The sequence below is a fragment of the Tachyglossus aculeatus genome, chromosome 4, assembly GCF_015852505.1.
Source record: "Tachyglossus aculeatus isolate mTacAcu1 chromosome 4, mTacAcu1.pri, whole genome shotgun sequence".
NCBI lineage: Eukaryota > Metazoa > Chordata > Mammalia > Monotremata > Tachyglossidae > Tachyglossus > Tachyglossus aculeatus.
The window spans coordinates 29736333-29754908 of record NC_052069.1 but is presented as its reverse complement, the minus strand read 5'-3'; the positions used below and the strand labels follow the sequence as shown (position 1 = coordinate 29754908).

Sequence of the window (18576 nt, the reverse complement as noted above, 5' to 3'; positions counted from 1 at the left end):
TCCTTTCATTCACAACCTCTTTCCCCTTAGCTTCTCAAGTCAAAGAAATCACCTTGAAATAGAAAACAAATCTTAATGGAATATTTTCCTTATGAAAAATGGTGTATAAACTCTTCTCCAAATGATACTGCTGGTTGATCTTCCCACACTTGTTGTGGGAGTTTAAAATGGACAGCAGATAAAAAACGCAGATGCTGAAGATTTTCATCTCAAGCCTTTCATATCTTAGAAATATTTCAGAAAATCGACAGAGAAATATCAAAGTAGATGGTCTCAGTTCTCCTCTGCACTTTTCCGTGAAAGGGAATGTGATTGTTTATTGCTGTAATGTCCTCTCCCAAGCACTTGGTTCAGTGCTCTGCATACAGTAAGTGCTCAATAAATATGATCGAATGAATGAATGAATATACCTTTTTGGCTTAGTGACTTTCAATAATATTACTGTATCATGGTGAATTTCTCTTACCATGTCACTGTGTGTGTGTGTGTGTGTGTGTGTGTGTGTGTGTGTGTGTGAGAATGAGTCAGAGATGAAGAGTGACAGGGAGAGAACCAAGTGAGAAAGGATGAAATGAGCTAATAACAGAGAGAAAAAAAAGAAAGAGAAATGGAGGAAAAGGAAGAGGGAAGGCGATGGGGAGAGACAGAAGGAAAGGGGAAAGGATAGGGAGATAGAGAAAGGGAAAAGGAGAGCAGGAGTGAGAGAGAAAAAGAGATGGAGAGCAAGAAAGAGAATGGAGGGGAGAGAGAGAGAGAGAGAGAGAGAGAGAGAGAGAGAGAGAGAGAGAAAGAGAGAAAGAAAGAAAGAAAGAAAGAGAGAGAGAAAGAAAGAGAGAAAGAAAGAAAGAGAAAAAGAAAGAAAGAAAGAAAGAAAGAAAGAAAGAAAGAAAGAAAGAAAGAAAGAAAGAAAGAAAGAAAAAGAAAGAAAGAAAGAAAGAAAGAAAGAAAGAAAGCAGCTTGGCCTGGTGGAAAGACCACAGGCCTGGGAATCAGAGGACATGGATTCTAATCCCAGATCTGCTATTTGCCTGCTGTGTGAACAAGGACTGTGTCCATCCTCATATCAACCGCAGCACTTAGTACAGTGTCTGGCCCATAGTAAGTGCTTCAACAAATATTATTTTAAAAAAGGGAGAGAGGAAGAGAGGGGGAGAAGGAGAGAGAGAGAGAAAGAGAGAATGAGAGAGAATGAGAGAGAATGAACTGTTTTCCTTCCTGGACTCCTGAGGATGCTACTACAAATACTGGAAAAGTGCATGAGAAAGTACATTAGCTTCCCTCTACCTTCTCTACCATCTCCCAGAATCTGTTCCAGGCATCAGTTGCCTGTGCTCGTAACTCTTCTACCCCTCCCCAAGGCCTAGTGGAAAGAACAAGAGTCTGGGAGTCAGAAAACCTGGGTTCTAATCCCAGCTCTGCCACTTCCCCGCTGTGCGAGCCTGGGCAAGTCACTTAACGTCTTGGTGCCTCAGTTCCCTCATCAGTTAAATGAGGATTCTTCTTCTTCAACCTTCAAACATATTTATTGAGCACTTTGTTCAGAGCACTGTACTAAGCACTTAGGAGAGTACAATATACCAATAAACAGACACATTCCTTGCACACAACAAGCGTACAGTCTAGCATTAATACCTGTTCTTCCTCCTATTCAGACTGTGAGCCCTATGTTGGACCTGATGATCTTGGACCCCAGCAATTAGTTCAGTGCTTGGCACATAGTAAGGGCCTAACAAATACTACAATTATTATAAGTCAACCACTGCCCTCCTAGGCCAAGTGTTATCCCTAGAAAAAAGGGTGTGAGGGCCCTGCCTAGCCCTTTTAGCTCCTGGTTTGGGGGAGGGAGCAACTCTCATTCTGATGGGAGCCTGGGGAGAGAAGCCTCAGTCTGAACCTCCCTGCCCCAAGGGCCAGAGAGCACCCAACCTCCAAATGTCAATTTTTAAGGAAAACTACAGAACAGTCTTTTGTAAGCACCACTGATTAAGTTCCCATAAACCGTAGAAGAAGATCTAAGAGATTGTCTGAGGGTGCTTTGGTCTGAATTAGCTTGAACTTTTCCCTCTTTCCCATCCCCTTAGCTCTCTTCTTTCACCCAACACCCCACCACTAGAGCCATGGAATCCTGATTGCTTAATTCAAGTCAACTGAAAAGGAAGGCCATTATTTCAACTTCGTAAAGACAAGATATGCAACCCAATTAGGCTTATCATGCTTCATATAATGCTATATCAACTATCACAGAGACTCGATTTTAAGGAAATAAAAATTAAAACTTGCAGGTAAGGAGGTAACCAGCAATCCTGAATTAAATTGGCAGATGTATACGATGTGAATGATCCGTGGGACTTACTGTCATGATCAGCCCCTTTTCCTGGAAGTATTTGACCAACGGAACAGCATTCTGCTTAAAATTCATTAGCCGTCTTTGGGTGGCTTTGAGGTTGTCGTCGGGTCGACCCTGCTGCTCGGCACGTTTCACCAGTCTTTCTTTCAGCCTCTGGTTAGTGCAAGCCAGGAACACCACCAAATCTGGAGTGCAGATCTGTGGAGAAGTTTATACAACAGGCCAGGATTAGATAAGCCATAGTTGACATAGTTGTCAAGCATATTTCATTTAGTTTAATAGATGCTACAGTATATCTGACCTGTCGAGATCTGACTGAGAGATGTCGTGATGGGATATGGACTCTATAAACAATTTATAAATTCTCAGTGGACCTTTCAGCCTGAATTTACTGACAATGTCCATTTCCTGACAGCCTAGTGGGCTTTTCCCAAAGTGTTCTGAGAGATGTATAGGGAATTTCTGGTCACTAAAGGGCTTCCTGGGAGGGACCTTATTATAAGAATCTCTAACCTTTTATGGATTCTTTCTTCACATATCAAAACTTGGGGACTTTTTGGTCCAAAAATTTCCTTTGAAGGAGTTTTGGGGCAGAGAGGAAAGAGGGAGGCTGAAAGGGAAGAGGTTTCAGGCGTATCTTATTCTTGTCACAGGCAAGAGGGATCTGGACAGATGCAGTTCTGCTGGGGTCAGAATTCAGGTGGTTCAGCAGAGCTACAAGGTGCTGAATGGGTCAGCTTGGCCACAGCTTTTTTTATGGTACTTTTTAAGTGCTTACTATGTACTGGGTACTGTACTAAGCACTGGGGTAGATACAACCTAATCAGGTTGGACACAGTCCATGTCCCACATAGAGCTCACAGTCTCAATCCCCATTTTACAGATGAGGTAACAGAGGCACAGAGAAGTTAAATAATATGCCCAAGGTCACCCAGAAGACCCTGCCCTACTGAGAGCTCACCTCCTCCAGGAGGCCTTGCCAGACTGAGCCCTCTCCTTCTTCTCCCTCTCCTCCCCCTCCCCATCCCCCCATCTTACCTCCTTCCCCTCCCCACAGCACCTGTATATATGTTTGTACGTATTTATTACTCTATTCATTTACTTATTTTATTTGTACATATTTATTCTATTTATTTTATTTTGGTCATATGTTCTGTTTTGTTGTCTGTCTCCCCCGTCTAGACTGTAAGCCCGCTGTTGGGTAGGGACCGTCTCTATATGTTACTGACTTGTACTTCCCAAGTGCTTAGCACAATGCTCTGCACACAGTAAGCGCTCAATAAATACGACTGAATGAATGAATGAATGAAGTGGCAGAGCCGGGATTAGAATTCAGGTAATTCTGACTCTCAGGCCTGTGCTCTAGGTGTAAAGACACTTTAGAGGAATCACCTCAGACTTTAGAAGGCTTGGGTTTCTCCAGTTTCCCCAAACCATGAATGAATATGTTAGACTTATTATAGCTTCTTCAGCACTTATGTATTATCAATCAATCAACCAATCAATCGTATTTATTGAGCACTTACTGTGTGCAGAGCACTGTTTTAAGCGCTTGGGAAGTACAAGTTGGCAACATATAGAGACGGTCCCTACCCAACAGTGGGCTCACAGTCTAGAAGGGGTGATGGAGAACAAAACAAAACATATTAACAAAATAAAATAAATAGAATAGATATGTACAAGTAAAATAAATAAATAAATAGAGTAATAAATACGTACAAACATATATACAGGTGCTGTGGGGAAGGGAAGGAGGTAAGGCAGGGGGTGGAGAAGGGGAGGAGGGGGAGAGAAAGGAGGGGGCTTAGTCTGGGAAGGCCTCCCAATAAATGCTACTACTATTATTAGTACTACTACTATTAGTAGTAGAGAAGCAGCATGGCTCAGTGGAAAGAGCACGGGCTATGGAGTCAGAAGTCATGGGTTCAAATCCCGGCTCTGCCAGTTGTCAGCTGTGTGACTTTGGGCAAGTCACTTCACTTCTCTGGGCCTCAGTTGCCTCATCTGTAAAATGGGGATTAAGACTGTTAGCCCCCTGTGGGACAATCTGATCACCTGAAACCTCCCCAGTGCTTAGAACAGTGCTTTGCACATAGTAAGAGCTTAATAAATGCCATTATTATTATTATTATTATTATTACCACTACTACTATTACTACTAATAATAATCATGGCATTTGTTAAACACTTACTATGTGCCAGGCACTACTAAGCACTAGGATGAAGGCAAATCAGGCTGGACACAGTCTCTGCCCACATGGGGCTCACTGTCTCAATCCCCATTTTGCAGATGGGGTATCTGAGGACCAGAGAAGTGAAGTGACATACCCAAGATCATACAGCAGACAAGTGGCAGAGCCAGGATTAGAACCCATGACCTTTTGGCCCCCAGGCCTGGGCTCTATCCAGTGCGCCATGCTGCTTCACTATTATTACTACTACTACTACTACTACTACTACTACTACTACTACTACTACTACTACTACTAATTTCTTATACAGGGTCAACAGAGGAGAACCATCAACTCATTAGTCCTTTAATCTTAGAGATGGCTGAAAAGAGGATGGGGGAGACTCTACAGAGTGTCTGAAACAAAAGTATCTGGATCCCCCATGACTGAAATCCCAAGTGGGCTCAGACTAGTTCTCCTGGAGCTGGGACCAAGCAGCCTGTGCTTGCGAGGGCTGAGCTGAGCATCATGAAGATATGGACTGGCTCCAAATGGGCTCTGGTTGGGCTCTGGCTTTTAGGAGTCTTAGTCAAATGGGCAATAGTAGTCATAGTGATTATTAATTGCTGTGTGCAGAACACTGTACTCAATACTGGGACTTCATTCAATCGATATTAAGTGCTTATGTGTGCGGAACACTGTAATAAGTACTTGGGAAAGTGCAAGAAAATAGATTTGGTAGCTGCGATCCCTTCCCAGAGGGAGATTGCAGTATATGGAAAGAGTTTACAGTAAGAGGTGGAAATTTGACACTGTCCCTGGCTCTCGAGGGGTTCCATATCTGAGAAAATAAGATGGGAAGAGGGTACTGGCAACAGACACAGAACGAGCGATAAAGCAGTAAAACAGTAAAACAACCCTCAGTGATGGGAAGGGAAGGCTGGAGTGTTCTCTGTTCCTTTGCTCTGCCATGATGGAGAAGAAATAGGAACCTGCAGGAAGACCAGACTGTAAATCTGTGTTGTCTCATGATTGTTGTTTAGGTGTTCCTGCACTGAGCGTGTCAGGAGCAGGTGCCTTCAGTCGTGAGAGGGAAGGCGGAGGTGAGAGAAAACATGTGGCTCCCAGAGATGGCTTCTTAACAGGAGTCAAAGCTACACAGTGGATAGGGTAAACTCGCCCTATGCACCATATGATTTATTTCTTGAATGGCAGATTTGCAACATGGCTTAGTGGATAGCCATGGGAGCCCCGCACCCTCCGCTCCTCCACCGCTAATCTCCTCATCGTGCCTCGTTCTCGCCTGTCCCGCCATCGACCCCCGGCCCACGTCATCCCCCGGGCCTGGAATGCCCTCCCTCTGCCCATCCGCCAAGCTAGCTCTCTTCCTCCCTTCAAGGCCCTACTGAGAGCTCACCTCCTCCAGGAGGCCTACCCAGACTGAGCCCCTTCCTTCCCCTCTCCCTCGTCCCCCTCTCCTTCCCCCTCATCTTACCTCCTTCCCTTCCCCACATCACCTGTATATATGTATATATGTTTGTACATATTTATTACTCTATTTATTTATTTTACTTGTACATATCTATTCTATTTATTTTATTTTGTTAGTATGTTTGGTTTTGTTCTCTGTCTCCCCCTTCTAGACTGTAAGCCCACTGTTGGGTAGGGACTGTCTCTATATGTTGCTAACTTGTACTTCCCAAGCGCTTAGTACAGTGCTCTGCACACAGTAAGCGCTCAATAAATACAATTGATTGATTGATAGAGCGCAGGCCTGGAAAGTCAGAAGGACCTGAGTTCTAATCTTGACTCCGCTACATGTCTGTCATGTGAACTTGGGCAAGTCACTTCACTTCCTCTGTGTCTCAGTTACCTCAACTATCAAGTGGGGATAAGAGTGGGACAGGGACTGTGTCCAACTTGATTAACTTGTATCTAAACCATTGTTTAGAACGGTGCTTGGCACTTGTAAGTGCTTGATAAACACCATAATCATTATTATTATTTTCATTTTTATCACTTGCCTTATGTATAACTGCGGCTAAACTGGACATCTAAACTGGAAAAAAAGTTAGGAAAACTACTATTGCATGGAAAAGTCATGACACGATTCTATGTCTCTCTTCATATGAATATACCTGGATATAGAATACAAATACTTGAAGTTTGTCACAACAAACCTAAATCTAGTTGATTATTTTTATCATAAAGCATTATTCAGGAACGTTATGAAGTGATTTTGGTGTATTTTAAATGTGAGCATTATTTTTATCACTATAATTCATGCTGTAGCAAATATTTTCAGCTAGGCTCTCAGATAAAAAAAAGAAACCCATACAGTGTAAAACTCATTTCCACCCATAGACTCTGAATTATATTATGCCACTTCCAGCTGGGGGTAAATGAGAAACTAAAAATATTTGTGATCGAGTTCTGGCTATGCATGGCAAGAGTTTTTGATGATACTTTATAATTTGACTCACATTTTTCTTTCACCCTTTAGCTAAAGAAGCAGTATGGCCTACTAGATAGACAACAGGCCTGGGAGCCAGAAGGACTCGGGTTCTGATCCTGGCTCCTCCTCGTGTCTGCTATGTGACCTTGAGTAAGTCACTTAACTTCCCTGTGCCTCAGTTACCTTATCTGTAATATGGGGATTAAGACTGTGAGCCCCACATGGGACATGGACTGTGTTCAACCTGACTAGTGCATATATACTCCAGCACTTAGTACAGTGCTTGGTGTATAGTAAGTGCTTAACAAATACCATAAAAAAGATGTTAAAGATAAAGTAGGGTGAGGAAGACACAAATTATCAAGACAATTCTCCTTGCAAGATTATCCAACCTTGGCTTCACCGACACTGTCCTCTCCTGGTCATTCATTCATTCAGTTGTATTTATTGAGTGGTTACTGTGTGCAAAGCACAGTACCAAACTCTTGGGAAAGTACAGTATAACAATAAACAGACACATTCCCTGCCCACAGTGAGCTTATAGTCTAGTTCTACTCCTATCTCTCTGAATGCTCCTTCTCTGTCTCTTTTGCAGGATCCTCCTCTGTCTCCCAGCTCCTGCTTGTGGGAGTCCCTCAAGGCTCAGTTCTGGATCTCCTTTTATTCTCCATCTACACCAATTCCCTTGGAGAACTGGCTTCAACTACTATCTTTAGGAGAATGATTTCCAAATTTATTTCTCCAGCCCTGACCTCTCTCCTTTTCTGCAGTCTCACATTTCCTCCTGCCTTCAGGACATCACTACTTGAAGGTCCCACCAATACCTCACACCAAACATGGTATCCAAAATAGAAATCATCCCAGACTGAGCCCCCTCCTTCCTCTTCCCTTCCTCCCTCTCCCCATCTCCCCTGCCTTACCTCCTTCCCCTCGCCACGGCACCTGTATATATGTATATATGTTTGTATGCATTTATTATTCTATTTATTTATTTTATTTGTACATATTTATTCTATTTATTTTAGTTTGTTAATATGTTTGGTTTTGTTCCCTGTATCCCCCTTCTAGACTGTGAGCCCACTGTTGGGTAGGGACCGTCTCTATATGTTGCCAACTTGTACTTCCCAAGCGCTTAGTACAGTGCTCTGCACACAGTAAGCACTCAATACATGCGACTGAATGAATGAACTCATCTTCCCACCCAAACTCCATCCTCCCCTTATCCTTCCCATCACTGTAGTCAATACCACTATCCTCCCCATCTCACAAAACCATTAACTCTGACATTTTCTTTCACTCATCACTCTCATTCAACCCACATATCCACTCTGTCACCAAATCCTATTAGTTCTAATAATAATAATAATGGCATTTATTAAGCACTTACTATGTGTAAAGCACTGTTCTAAGCACTGGGGGGGATACAAGGTGATCAGGTTATCCCACATGGGGCTCACAGTCTTCATCCCCGTTTTCCAGATGAGGGAACTGAGGCCCAGAGAAGTGAAGTGACTTGCCCAAAGTCACACAGCTGACAGTTGGCAGAGTTGGGATTTGAACCCACAACCTCTGACTCCAAAGCCCGGGCTCTTTCCACTGAGCCACGCTGTTCTACATTCACGACAGTGCTAGAGTCTGCCCTTTCCTCTCTATCCGAACTGCTACTATGCTGATATAAACACTTACACCGTCCCACCTTCATTCATTTGTTCAATCATATTTGTTGAGCGCTTACTGTGTGCAGAGCACTATACTAAGTGCTTGGAGAGTATAATTCAGCAACAGAGACAATCCCTACCCAACAACGGGTTCACAGTCTAGAAGTGGGGAGACAGACATCATTCATTCATTCAATCAATCATCTTTATTGAGCGCTTACTGCATGCAGAGCACTGTACTAAGCGCTTGGAGAGTACAATTCAGCAACAAATAGAGACAATTCCTACCCAACAATGGGCTCACAGTCTAGAAGGGTGGAGACAGGCATCATTTATTCATTGAATCATATTTATTGAGCACTTACTGCTTGCAGAGCACCATACTAAGCACTTGGAGAGTACAATTCAGGAACAAATAGAGACAATCCCTACCCAACAATGGGCTCACAGTCTATAAGGGGGGAGACAGACATCATTTACTCATTCAATCATATTTATTGAGCCCTTTGCCTCGACTGCTACATCAGCCTCCTTGATGTCCTCCCTGCCTCCTGCCTCTACCCCCTCCAGTCCACACTTCACTCTTCTGTCCAGATCATTTTTCCCCCAAATCATTCAGTCCACATCTGCCTACTCCTCCAAAGAATCTTCAGTGGTTGCCCATCCACCTCTGCATCAGACAGGCACTCCCTACTGCCTCTAAAACACTCAATCACCTCATCCCCTCAGGCTACCTTACCTCACTAATTTCCTCCCAGCCCAAGGTGTGCTTCAATCACACCTATCTCATCACCAACCCCTTTCCTACTTCCTCCCTCTAGCCTGGAACTTCTTCTTCCTCCAAATAGGATATACCATCACTCTCCCCATTTTCAAAATCTTATTAAAATCGTATCTTCTCCAAGAGGTCTTCCTTGACTAAGCCCTCATTTCCCCTACTTCGTCTCCCTTCTGTGTCACCTACACACTAAGATCTGTACCCTTTGGACATTTGATCTTCATCCCACCCTCGGCCCCACAGCACTTATATCCATATCTGTATATTACTTATATTAATGTCTGTCTCTGCAGCTAGACTATAAACTTGTTGTGGGCAGGGAACGTTTCTGCAAACTCTGTTGTATTGTACTCTCCAAATGATTAGTACGGGGCTCTGCACAGAGTAAGCACTCAATAGACATCATTAATTGATGGATTGATTGATGCTTTTGTAGACTGTAAACCCTTTGTGAACAGACATCATGTCAACCAATTCTATTGAATTGCACTCTCCCAAGCACAGCACTTAACACAGTGCTCTGAATTATCATCAGTGGTATTTATTTAGTGCTTAATGTATGCAGAACACTGTACTAAGAGCTTGAGAGTATAATATAGCAGAGTTGGTAGTCACATTCCTTACCCACAATGAGCACGCAATAAATACCACTGATCTATTGACTGACTTAATGTTTTTCTCAAAACAGCAAAAATAAAGGCTGGAACAGAGGGCGGATCTTTGTTGAATGTGAATAATAATAATAATGGCATTTATTGAGCACTTACTATGTGCAAAGCACTGTCCTAAGAGCTGGGGAGGTTATAAGGTGATCAGGTGGGACACCACAGGGGGCTCACAGTCTTAATCCCCATTTTCCAGATGAGGTAACTGAAGCCCAGAGAAGTAAAGTGACTTGCCCAAAGTCACACAGCTGACAATTGCTGGAGCCAGGATTTGAACCCATGACCTCTGACTCCAAAGCCCGTGTTCTTTCCACTGAGCCACGTTTCTTCTCTGAGACCTATAATAACCATTCCCACTCTTTTATTCCCTATAGAAGTCAAATTTTCCCAGTGGGTGGTAGGATTGGCTCAGGGACTTCTTCTCTATCCTCTCTTCATGCTTATTAATAATAATAATAATAATAATGGTAGTATTTGTTAAGCACTTACTATGTGCAAAGCACTGTTCTAAGCACTGGGGGATACAAGGTGATCAGGTTGTCTCACTTGGGGCTCACAGTCTTAATCCCCATTTTATAGATGAGGTAACTGAGGCACAGAGAAGTTAAGTGGCTTGCCCAAGGTCACACAGCTTTTTCCATTTCTGGTTGCTCTAAAGCAGTTTTTAGGGAATCCTTGGATCACCCACTCTCATCAGGTGTTCTACCCAGCGAAGATTTGAAGGGATGAGCTTGTCTTTGGCATTGGTGGACTCCCTATATTTCAGAACCTCATTACTGGGGCTTCTGTCTTTGCATTTGAGCATAACAAAATCTAAAATCATTCATTCAATAATATTTATTGAGCGCTTACTGGGTGCAGAGCACTGGACTAAGTGCTTGGGAAGTACAAGTCGGCAACATATAGAGACGGTCCCTTCCCAACAACGGGCTCACAGTCTAGAAGGGGGAGACAGACAACGAAACAAAACATGTAGACAGGTGTCAAAGCTGTCAGAATAAATAGAATTAGAGCTATATGCACATCATTAATAAAATAGAGTAGTAAATATGTACAAATATATACCTGTTCATTCATTCATTCATTCAATCATATTTATTGAGCGCTTACTGTGTGCAGAGCACTGTACTAAACGCTTAAGTACAAGTTGGCAACATATAGAGATGGTCCCTACCCAACAACAGGCTCACAGTCTAAAAGGGGGGGACAGACAATGAAACAAAACATGTAGACATGTGTCAAGTCATCAGAACAAATAGAATTAAAGCTAAATGCCCATCATTAACAAAATAAATAGAATAGTAAATATGTACCTGTTCTGTGGGGAGGGGAAGCCCTTAATAATGAATCAGTCTCTCTTTTCTATTTAAGTCCTTAAGGTCACACTGTGCCTTTTCCTGCTTGTTATCAAGAACTACCCCTCATAAGCAGCATGGCTTAGTGAAAAGAGCTTGGGTTTGGGAGTCAGAGGTTGTGGGTTCTAATCCTTGATCTGCCACTTGTCAGCTGTGTGACTCTGGGTAAGACACTTCTCTGTGCCTCAGCTACCTCATCTGTAAAATGGGGATTAAGATTGCGAGCCCCACATGGGAAAACCTAATTACCTTGTATTCACCCCAGCACTTAAAACAGTGCTTGGCACATAGTAAGCGCTTAACAAATACCATCATTATTATATACCCTGAATGGCCTGGTGACCCAAAAAACTTCTCCCAGTGCTTTGCACATAGTAAGCGCTTAATAAATGCCATCATTATTATTCTCCTGCCACTCAGGGACAGGTATATCCCTGTCCCTGGGAGAGATCTGGGAGAGATGTGTCCATGGCGTCGCTATGGGTCGGAGTTGACTCGACAGCATTAGACAAGCAAGACAAACTGTACTCTACCAGTGATCTGCCCACAGAAAATCCTCAATAAATGCATTGACTGATTGAAGAGAGGTGTGAAAATGGTGATTTGTTGCCTTTCTCTTGGTTAACCATCCTGAAAATTGCCCTGATGCTCTAATGGAGCGTCTCCAACCCTAATTCCCTACCAACACTTAGATCCCCCTCTCCATCCCCCCGGTCTTACCTCCTTCCCTTCCCCACAGCACCTGTATATTTGTATATATGTTTGTACATATTTATTACTCTATTTTACTTGTACATATGTATTCTATTTATTTTATTTTGTTAATATGTTTGGTTCTGTTCTCTGTCTCCCCCTTCTAGACTGTGAGCCCACTGCTGGGTAGGGACTGTCTCTATATGTTGCCAGCTTGTACTTCCCAAACGCTTAGTACAGTGCTCTGCACACAGTAAGCACTCAATAAATATGACTGATTGATTGATTGATGTAGATACATGCTCAGACTCAAGACTGAAAGTGGCTCTTCAGGAGCTAATGCACGTTAGTACAGAAAGTCTTAAAAAGGCCTCTGAGTAAAGTCCATTTATTAAGAAATTTAAATAAGTTGTTCTTAAATTTTTCCTGAGAAGAGAGCATGGACATTCTTCCCTGAGTCAGAGGGTTCTGGAAAATGAAGATTTGAAGGAGGTGATGTGAAAAAAGGCCCAAGGACTTTGGGCAACAAATGCTACAGTACAACATAGAGCAGTGTGCACAATGTTAATATCAGTCTTCCATTGGTTTTACTTGCACTCTCCAATAAAAATGTCATCGTTTAGTACCATTATCTTTAAACTTCATGAACAGCTATAAGGGCTGAATAAAATCTTGGTGTTTATCTAAACACCTTTTTTGGGAGTGAGAAAATACTGGTGGGTTACAATTTCCAACACTAGCCCAGATAAGTTTGACTCTGCCACAAAAACATTTTTATTTTCTCCATTTTAGGGAATCTCAAGACAATCCCTAAGGTGAACTGGACATCATCCACATTCCTAAACTGTAAAGCTGTAAAAAGGAATGGATGCAGGGCAGGGAAGATTGAATTAGAAAAATTCCCAGGGAGAAGTCTTCTTGACACTTTATTAAAATCGATAACCGCTAAAGCAGCACGGCTCAGTGGAAAGAGCACAGGCCTGAGAGTCAGAGGTCATGGGTTCTAATCCCGGCTCCGCCACTTATTGTCTGTGTGACTTTGGGCAAGTCACTTAACTTCTCTGTGCCTCAGTTACCTCATCTGTAAAATGGAGATTAAGATTGTGAGCCCCATGCGGGACAACCTGATCACCCTGTATCCCCCCAGTGCTTAGAACAGTGCTTTGCACATAGTAAGCGCTTAACAAATGCCATCATTATTATTATTATTATTATTATTATTAAACAAGACATTTTTCGGTAGATCTGGGGTACATTTTTTCTCCCACAAATAATCAAAATATGACTAAGAGTTCAAAGGGCATGCTAGATTATTAACATAAAAGGAAGTCATATTGGGAAGCACCATTTAATAATATCAAGCAATCATTCATTCATTCAATCGTATTTATTGAGCGCTTACTGTGCGCAGAGCACTGTACTAAGCGCTTGGGAAGTCCAAGTTGGCAGTATATAGAGACAGTCCCTACCCAACAGTGGAAGCAATTGACAGTAATCGTTGAATGTTTATTGTGTGCATCGCGCTGAACTAAGCGCTTGGGAAATTACAGTGCAACAGAGAGGGTAGGCATGATCTCTTCCCACAAGGAGTCTATTGTCCACAGAGGAGCTTACAATAATACACTGCTAATCTATTCTTTTCTCCCACAGCACTCCACTCATTCTCTTCATTTTGCACACTTCATTCCTCTGTAATTAACTTCGTATCTGTGCCTCATCCCCATCTTTCCCAGCACTGATCTCTTGCTCACACACTCCTTGCTACCTAGTACTGCTTCTCCTTTTGAAGTCAACAAATCACTTCTCTCTCCTTCTTTGAAGTCCATCTGAAATCACATCTCCTTCTTTGAAGTCCATTTGAAATCACATCTCCTCCAGAAGGCCTTCTTGACTAATCTCTCATCTTTCCAATGCATTTCTCCCTTTCTCTCTCTCTCTCTTTTAATGGTATAGGTTAAGTGCTTATTATGTGGCAGTCATTGTACTAAATAAGCACTATATGTGTATATGTTTGTATGTATTTATTACTCTATTTATTTATTTATCTTGTACATATCTATTCTATTTATTTTATTTTGTTAATATGTTTTGTTCATTCTCTGTCTCCCCCTTCTAGACTGTGAGCCCACTGTTGGGTAGGGACCATCTCTATATGTTGCCAACTTGTACTTCCCAAGCGCTTAGTCCAGTGCTCTGCACACAGTAAGCGCTCAATAAATACGATTGATTGATTGATAAGCACTGGGGTAGATACAAGAAATCAGGTTGGACACAGTCCATTTTCCACATAGGTTTCACAACAATAATAATAATAGTAATAATAATAATGGCATTTATTAAGCGCTTGCTATGTGCAAAGCACTGTTCTAAGCGCTGGGGGGGTTACAAGGTGATCAGGTTGTACCACAGGGGGCTCAAAGTCTTAATGCCCATTTTACAGATGAGGTAACTGAGGCCCAGAGAAGTGAAGTGACTTGCCCAAAGTCACACAGCTGATGATTGGCAGAGCCAGGATTTGAACCCATGACCTCTGACTCCAAAGCCTGTGCTCTTTCCACTGAGCCATGCTGCTTCTCAATTTTAGTCCCCATTTTACAGAAGAGGTAACTAAGGCAGAGAGAAGATAATAATGTAATAATTAATTACTGTAGCATTGGTTAAGTGCTTACTATGTGCCAAGCACTGTTCAAAGCACTGGTGTAGTTACAAGGTGATCAGGTTGTCCCACGTGGGGCTCACAGTCTTAATCCTTATTTTAAAGATGAGGTAACTGAGGCACAGAAAAGTTAAGTGATTTGCCCAAGGTCACACAGCAGACAAGTGGTGGAGCGGAATTAGAACCCACATCCTCTGACTCCCAAGCCTGTGCCATTTCCACTAAGCCACGCTGCTTCTCTGCCAGATAAGTGACTTGCCCAAGGTCATACAACAGACAAGTGGTGGAGCCGGATTTAGAACCCAGATCTAACCCAGGACTCTAAGGAGCATACAGTCTACTGAGATTCCTGGGACCACTGTCCTACAGGACCGACCCCTATCCCCCATATTCACCTCTCTAGACATCTCGGGGGAGGGGCGGGATCTAATCCAAACCCAACAGGTCCCTGCTCCCCAGAAGAGCATGGACTTTGGAGTCAGAGGTCAAGGGTTCAAATCCCGGCTCCGCCACTTGTAAGCTGTGTGACTTTGGGCAAGTCACTTAACTGCTCTGGGCCTCAGTTCCCTCATCTGTAAAATGGGAACGAAGACTGGGAGCCCCCTGTGGGACAATCTGATCACTTTGTATCCTCAAAAATCTCCAGTGGCTACCAATTAATCTGCGCATCAGGCAGAAACTCCTCACCCTGGGCTTCAAGGCTGTCCATCACCTCGCCCCCTCCTCCCTCACCTCCCTTCTCTCCTTCTACAGCCCATGCCGCACCCTCCGCTCCTCTGCCACTAACCTCCTCACCGTTAGGCCTCGTTCTCGCCTGTCCCGCCATCGACCCCCGGCCCACGTCCGCCCCCGGGCCTGGAATGCCCTCCCTCTGCCCATCCGCCAAGCTAGCTCTCTTCCTCCCTTCAAGGCCCTACTGAGAGCTCACCCCCTCCAGGAGGCCTTCCCTGACTGAGCCCCTTCCTTCTTCTCCCCCTCGTCCCCCTCTCCATCCCCCCATCTTACCTCCTTCCCTTCCCCACAGCACCTGTATATATGTATATACGTTTGTACATCTTTATTACTCTATTTATTTATTTATTTATTTTACTTGTACATATCTATTCTATTTATTTTATTTTTTTAATATGTTCGGTTTTGTTCTCTGTCTGCCCCTTCTAGACTGTGAGCCCACTGTTGGGTAGGGACTGTCTCTATATGTTGCCAACTTGTACTTCCCAAGCACTTAGTACAGTGCTCTGCACACAGTAAGTGATCAATAAATACGATTGATTGATTGCATCTCCCCCAGCGCTTAGAACAGTGCTTTGCACATAGTAAGCGCTTAATAAATGCAATTATTATTATTATTATTATTTGGGCAAGTCACTTCTCTGGGCCTCAGTTACCTCATCTGTAAAATGGGGATTAAGACTGTGAGCCCCCCGTGGGACAACCTGACCACCTTGTAATCTCCCCAGCACTTAGAACAGGGCTTTGCAAATAGTAAGCGCTTAATAAATGCTATCATCATCATTATTATTATTATTATGGAAAGAGGGGCAACAATACCCAGCTCATCTCTGGCTCTTGGTTACTCAGCCGATATACTAGCTCTTATTTTCATTCATTCATTCAATCGTATTTATTGAGCACTTACTGTGTGCAGAGCACTGTAATAACTGATTGGGAAGTACAAGTTGGCAACATATGGAGACAGTCAATCAATCAATCAATCAATCATATTTATTGAGTGCTTACTGTGTGCAGAGCACTGTACTAAGCGCTTGGGAAGTACAAGTTGGCAACATATAGAGACGGTCTGTCCCTACCCAACAGTGGGCTCACAGTCAATTCTTATGAAAATGTGTTTATTAAGTCCCTCATCTAAATAGTTTTACATTTAGAAACTTGGCATTGTCTCTGGGCAAGATAATACTAATTTATAGCCTCAGGTTGAAAATTCCATTCATTAATATCCTACATGGTGGTCTTGTCTCGTCTTATGCTGTTGAGTCGTCTCCTACCCATAGCGATGCCATGGATGCCTCTCTCCGAGAATACCCCACCTCCATCAGCAATCGTTCTGGTAGTGTAGCCATAGAGTTTTCTTGGTAAAAATATGGAAATGGTTTGCCATTGCCTCCTTCCATGCAGAAAACTTGAGTCTCCACCCTCGACTCTCTCCCATGCAACTGCTGCCCAGCACAGGTGAGTTTTGACTTGTAGCAGATTGCCTTCCGCTCGCTAGCCACTGCCTAAGCTAGGAATGCAATGGATATCATCAATCATCATCAATCGTATTTATTGAGCGCTTACTATGTGCAGAGCACTGTACTAAGTGCTTGGGAAGTACAAATTGGCAACATATAGAGACAGTCCCTACCCAACAGTGGGCTTACAGTCTAAAAGTATGCCTCTGCTTGACTCTCCTGCCCGTAGTCGAGGCTGGTGGAGTACTGGAAACTCTCTAGGTGCGACCCTGAGAAGGGACATGGTGGTCTGCCCAACAGTTTTCCTTACCTTATTCTTTGAGCATCACTCCAAAACAAAACAATTCACTCTGCCCTCATATTCCTCAATCAACCATATTTATTGAGTCCAAACTGTGTGCAGAGCACTGTGCTAAGCACTCGGGAGACTCCATTATAACAGTATAACAAATAGGTAGACTTGTTCCCTGCACATAATAAGCTTACAGTCTAGAGGAGTCTGCAGATTTGGTTTGCAATTTCATACCATTGAGATCACTTTTTTTATTTTTGGCTGAATTTAGACACTGACAGTTTTAATATTTTATTCCAGAATCAATCAATCGTATTTATTGAGCACTTACTGTGTGCAGAGCACTGTACTAAGCGCTTGGGAAGTACAAGTCAGCAACGCATAGAGACAGTCCCTACCCAACAGCGGGCTCACAGTCTAGAAGGGGGAGACAGAGAACAAAACCAAACATGCTAACAAAATAAAATAAATAGAATAGATATGTACAAGTGAGATAAATAAATAAATAGAGTAATAGAGAATCAATCAGTCAGTGGTATTTGTTGAGTGCTTCCTGGGTGCAGAGCACTGTACTAAGAACTTGGGAAGGACTAAGAACTAGTCAAGTAGACAAAAGTATCTAACATGATCATCATTATTTTAGAAAACCAAACCACCCACTTTATGCATGACATTTATGCAGCTTGTTTACAGTCACGGTTAAGTAGTAATAGCATACTACTGATAATGGTGATATAGAGAAGCAGCATGGCTCAGAGGAAAGAGCACGGGCTTGGGAGTCAGAGGTCATGGGTTCTAATCTCGCTCCGCCGCTTGTCTGCTGTGTGACTTTGGACAAGTCACTTAACTTCTCTGGACCTTAGTTACCTCATCTGTAAAATGGAGATTAAGACTGTGAGCCCCATGTGGGATGACCTGATTACCTTGTAACCCCCCCCCCCACTCCCAGAGCTTAGAACAGTGCTTGGCACATAGTAAGCACTTAACAAAAGCCATTATTATTATTATTATTATTATTATTATTATTATTATTATTATTATTATTTGTAAAGCACTCTATACCAAGCACTGTAGTGAACACTTGGTAAATAGAAGGTAATCAGGTTGAACAGAGTTCCTGCCCTTCATCAGGCTTTCAATCTAAGTAGGAGAGAGAACAGATATTTAATACCCATTTAAAGACTAGGAAAATGCTTATGCAAATTTCATCTTCACCTGGTCCCTTCTCCCCTTCTTCAGACCATGTGTGACACCAGTGGCAACAGCTCACCTCTGATCCTTTTAGCCTTCGGAATGATTAAATAAAGACATTAC

General features: G+C 42.9%; 1 protein-coding gene across 1 annotated transcript in view; it reads right to left on the bottom strand.

Annotated features, from left to right (window-relative positions):
- AK5 (adenylate kinase 5) overlaps nucleotides 1-18576 on the bottom strand; it is a 336353-nt gene that overhangs the window by 253661 nt on the left and 64116 nt on the right. The window contains exon 6 of the mRNA XM_038745100.1: nucleotides 2354-2545. Coding sequence (XP_038601028.1) covers nucleotides 2354-2545 — 192 coding nt within the window. The remainder of the gene's footprint in view (nucleotides 1-2353; nucleotides 2546-18576) is intronic.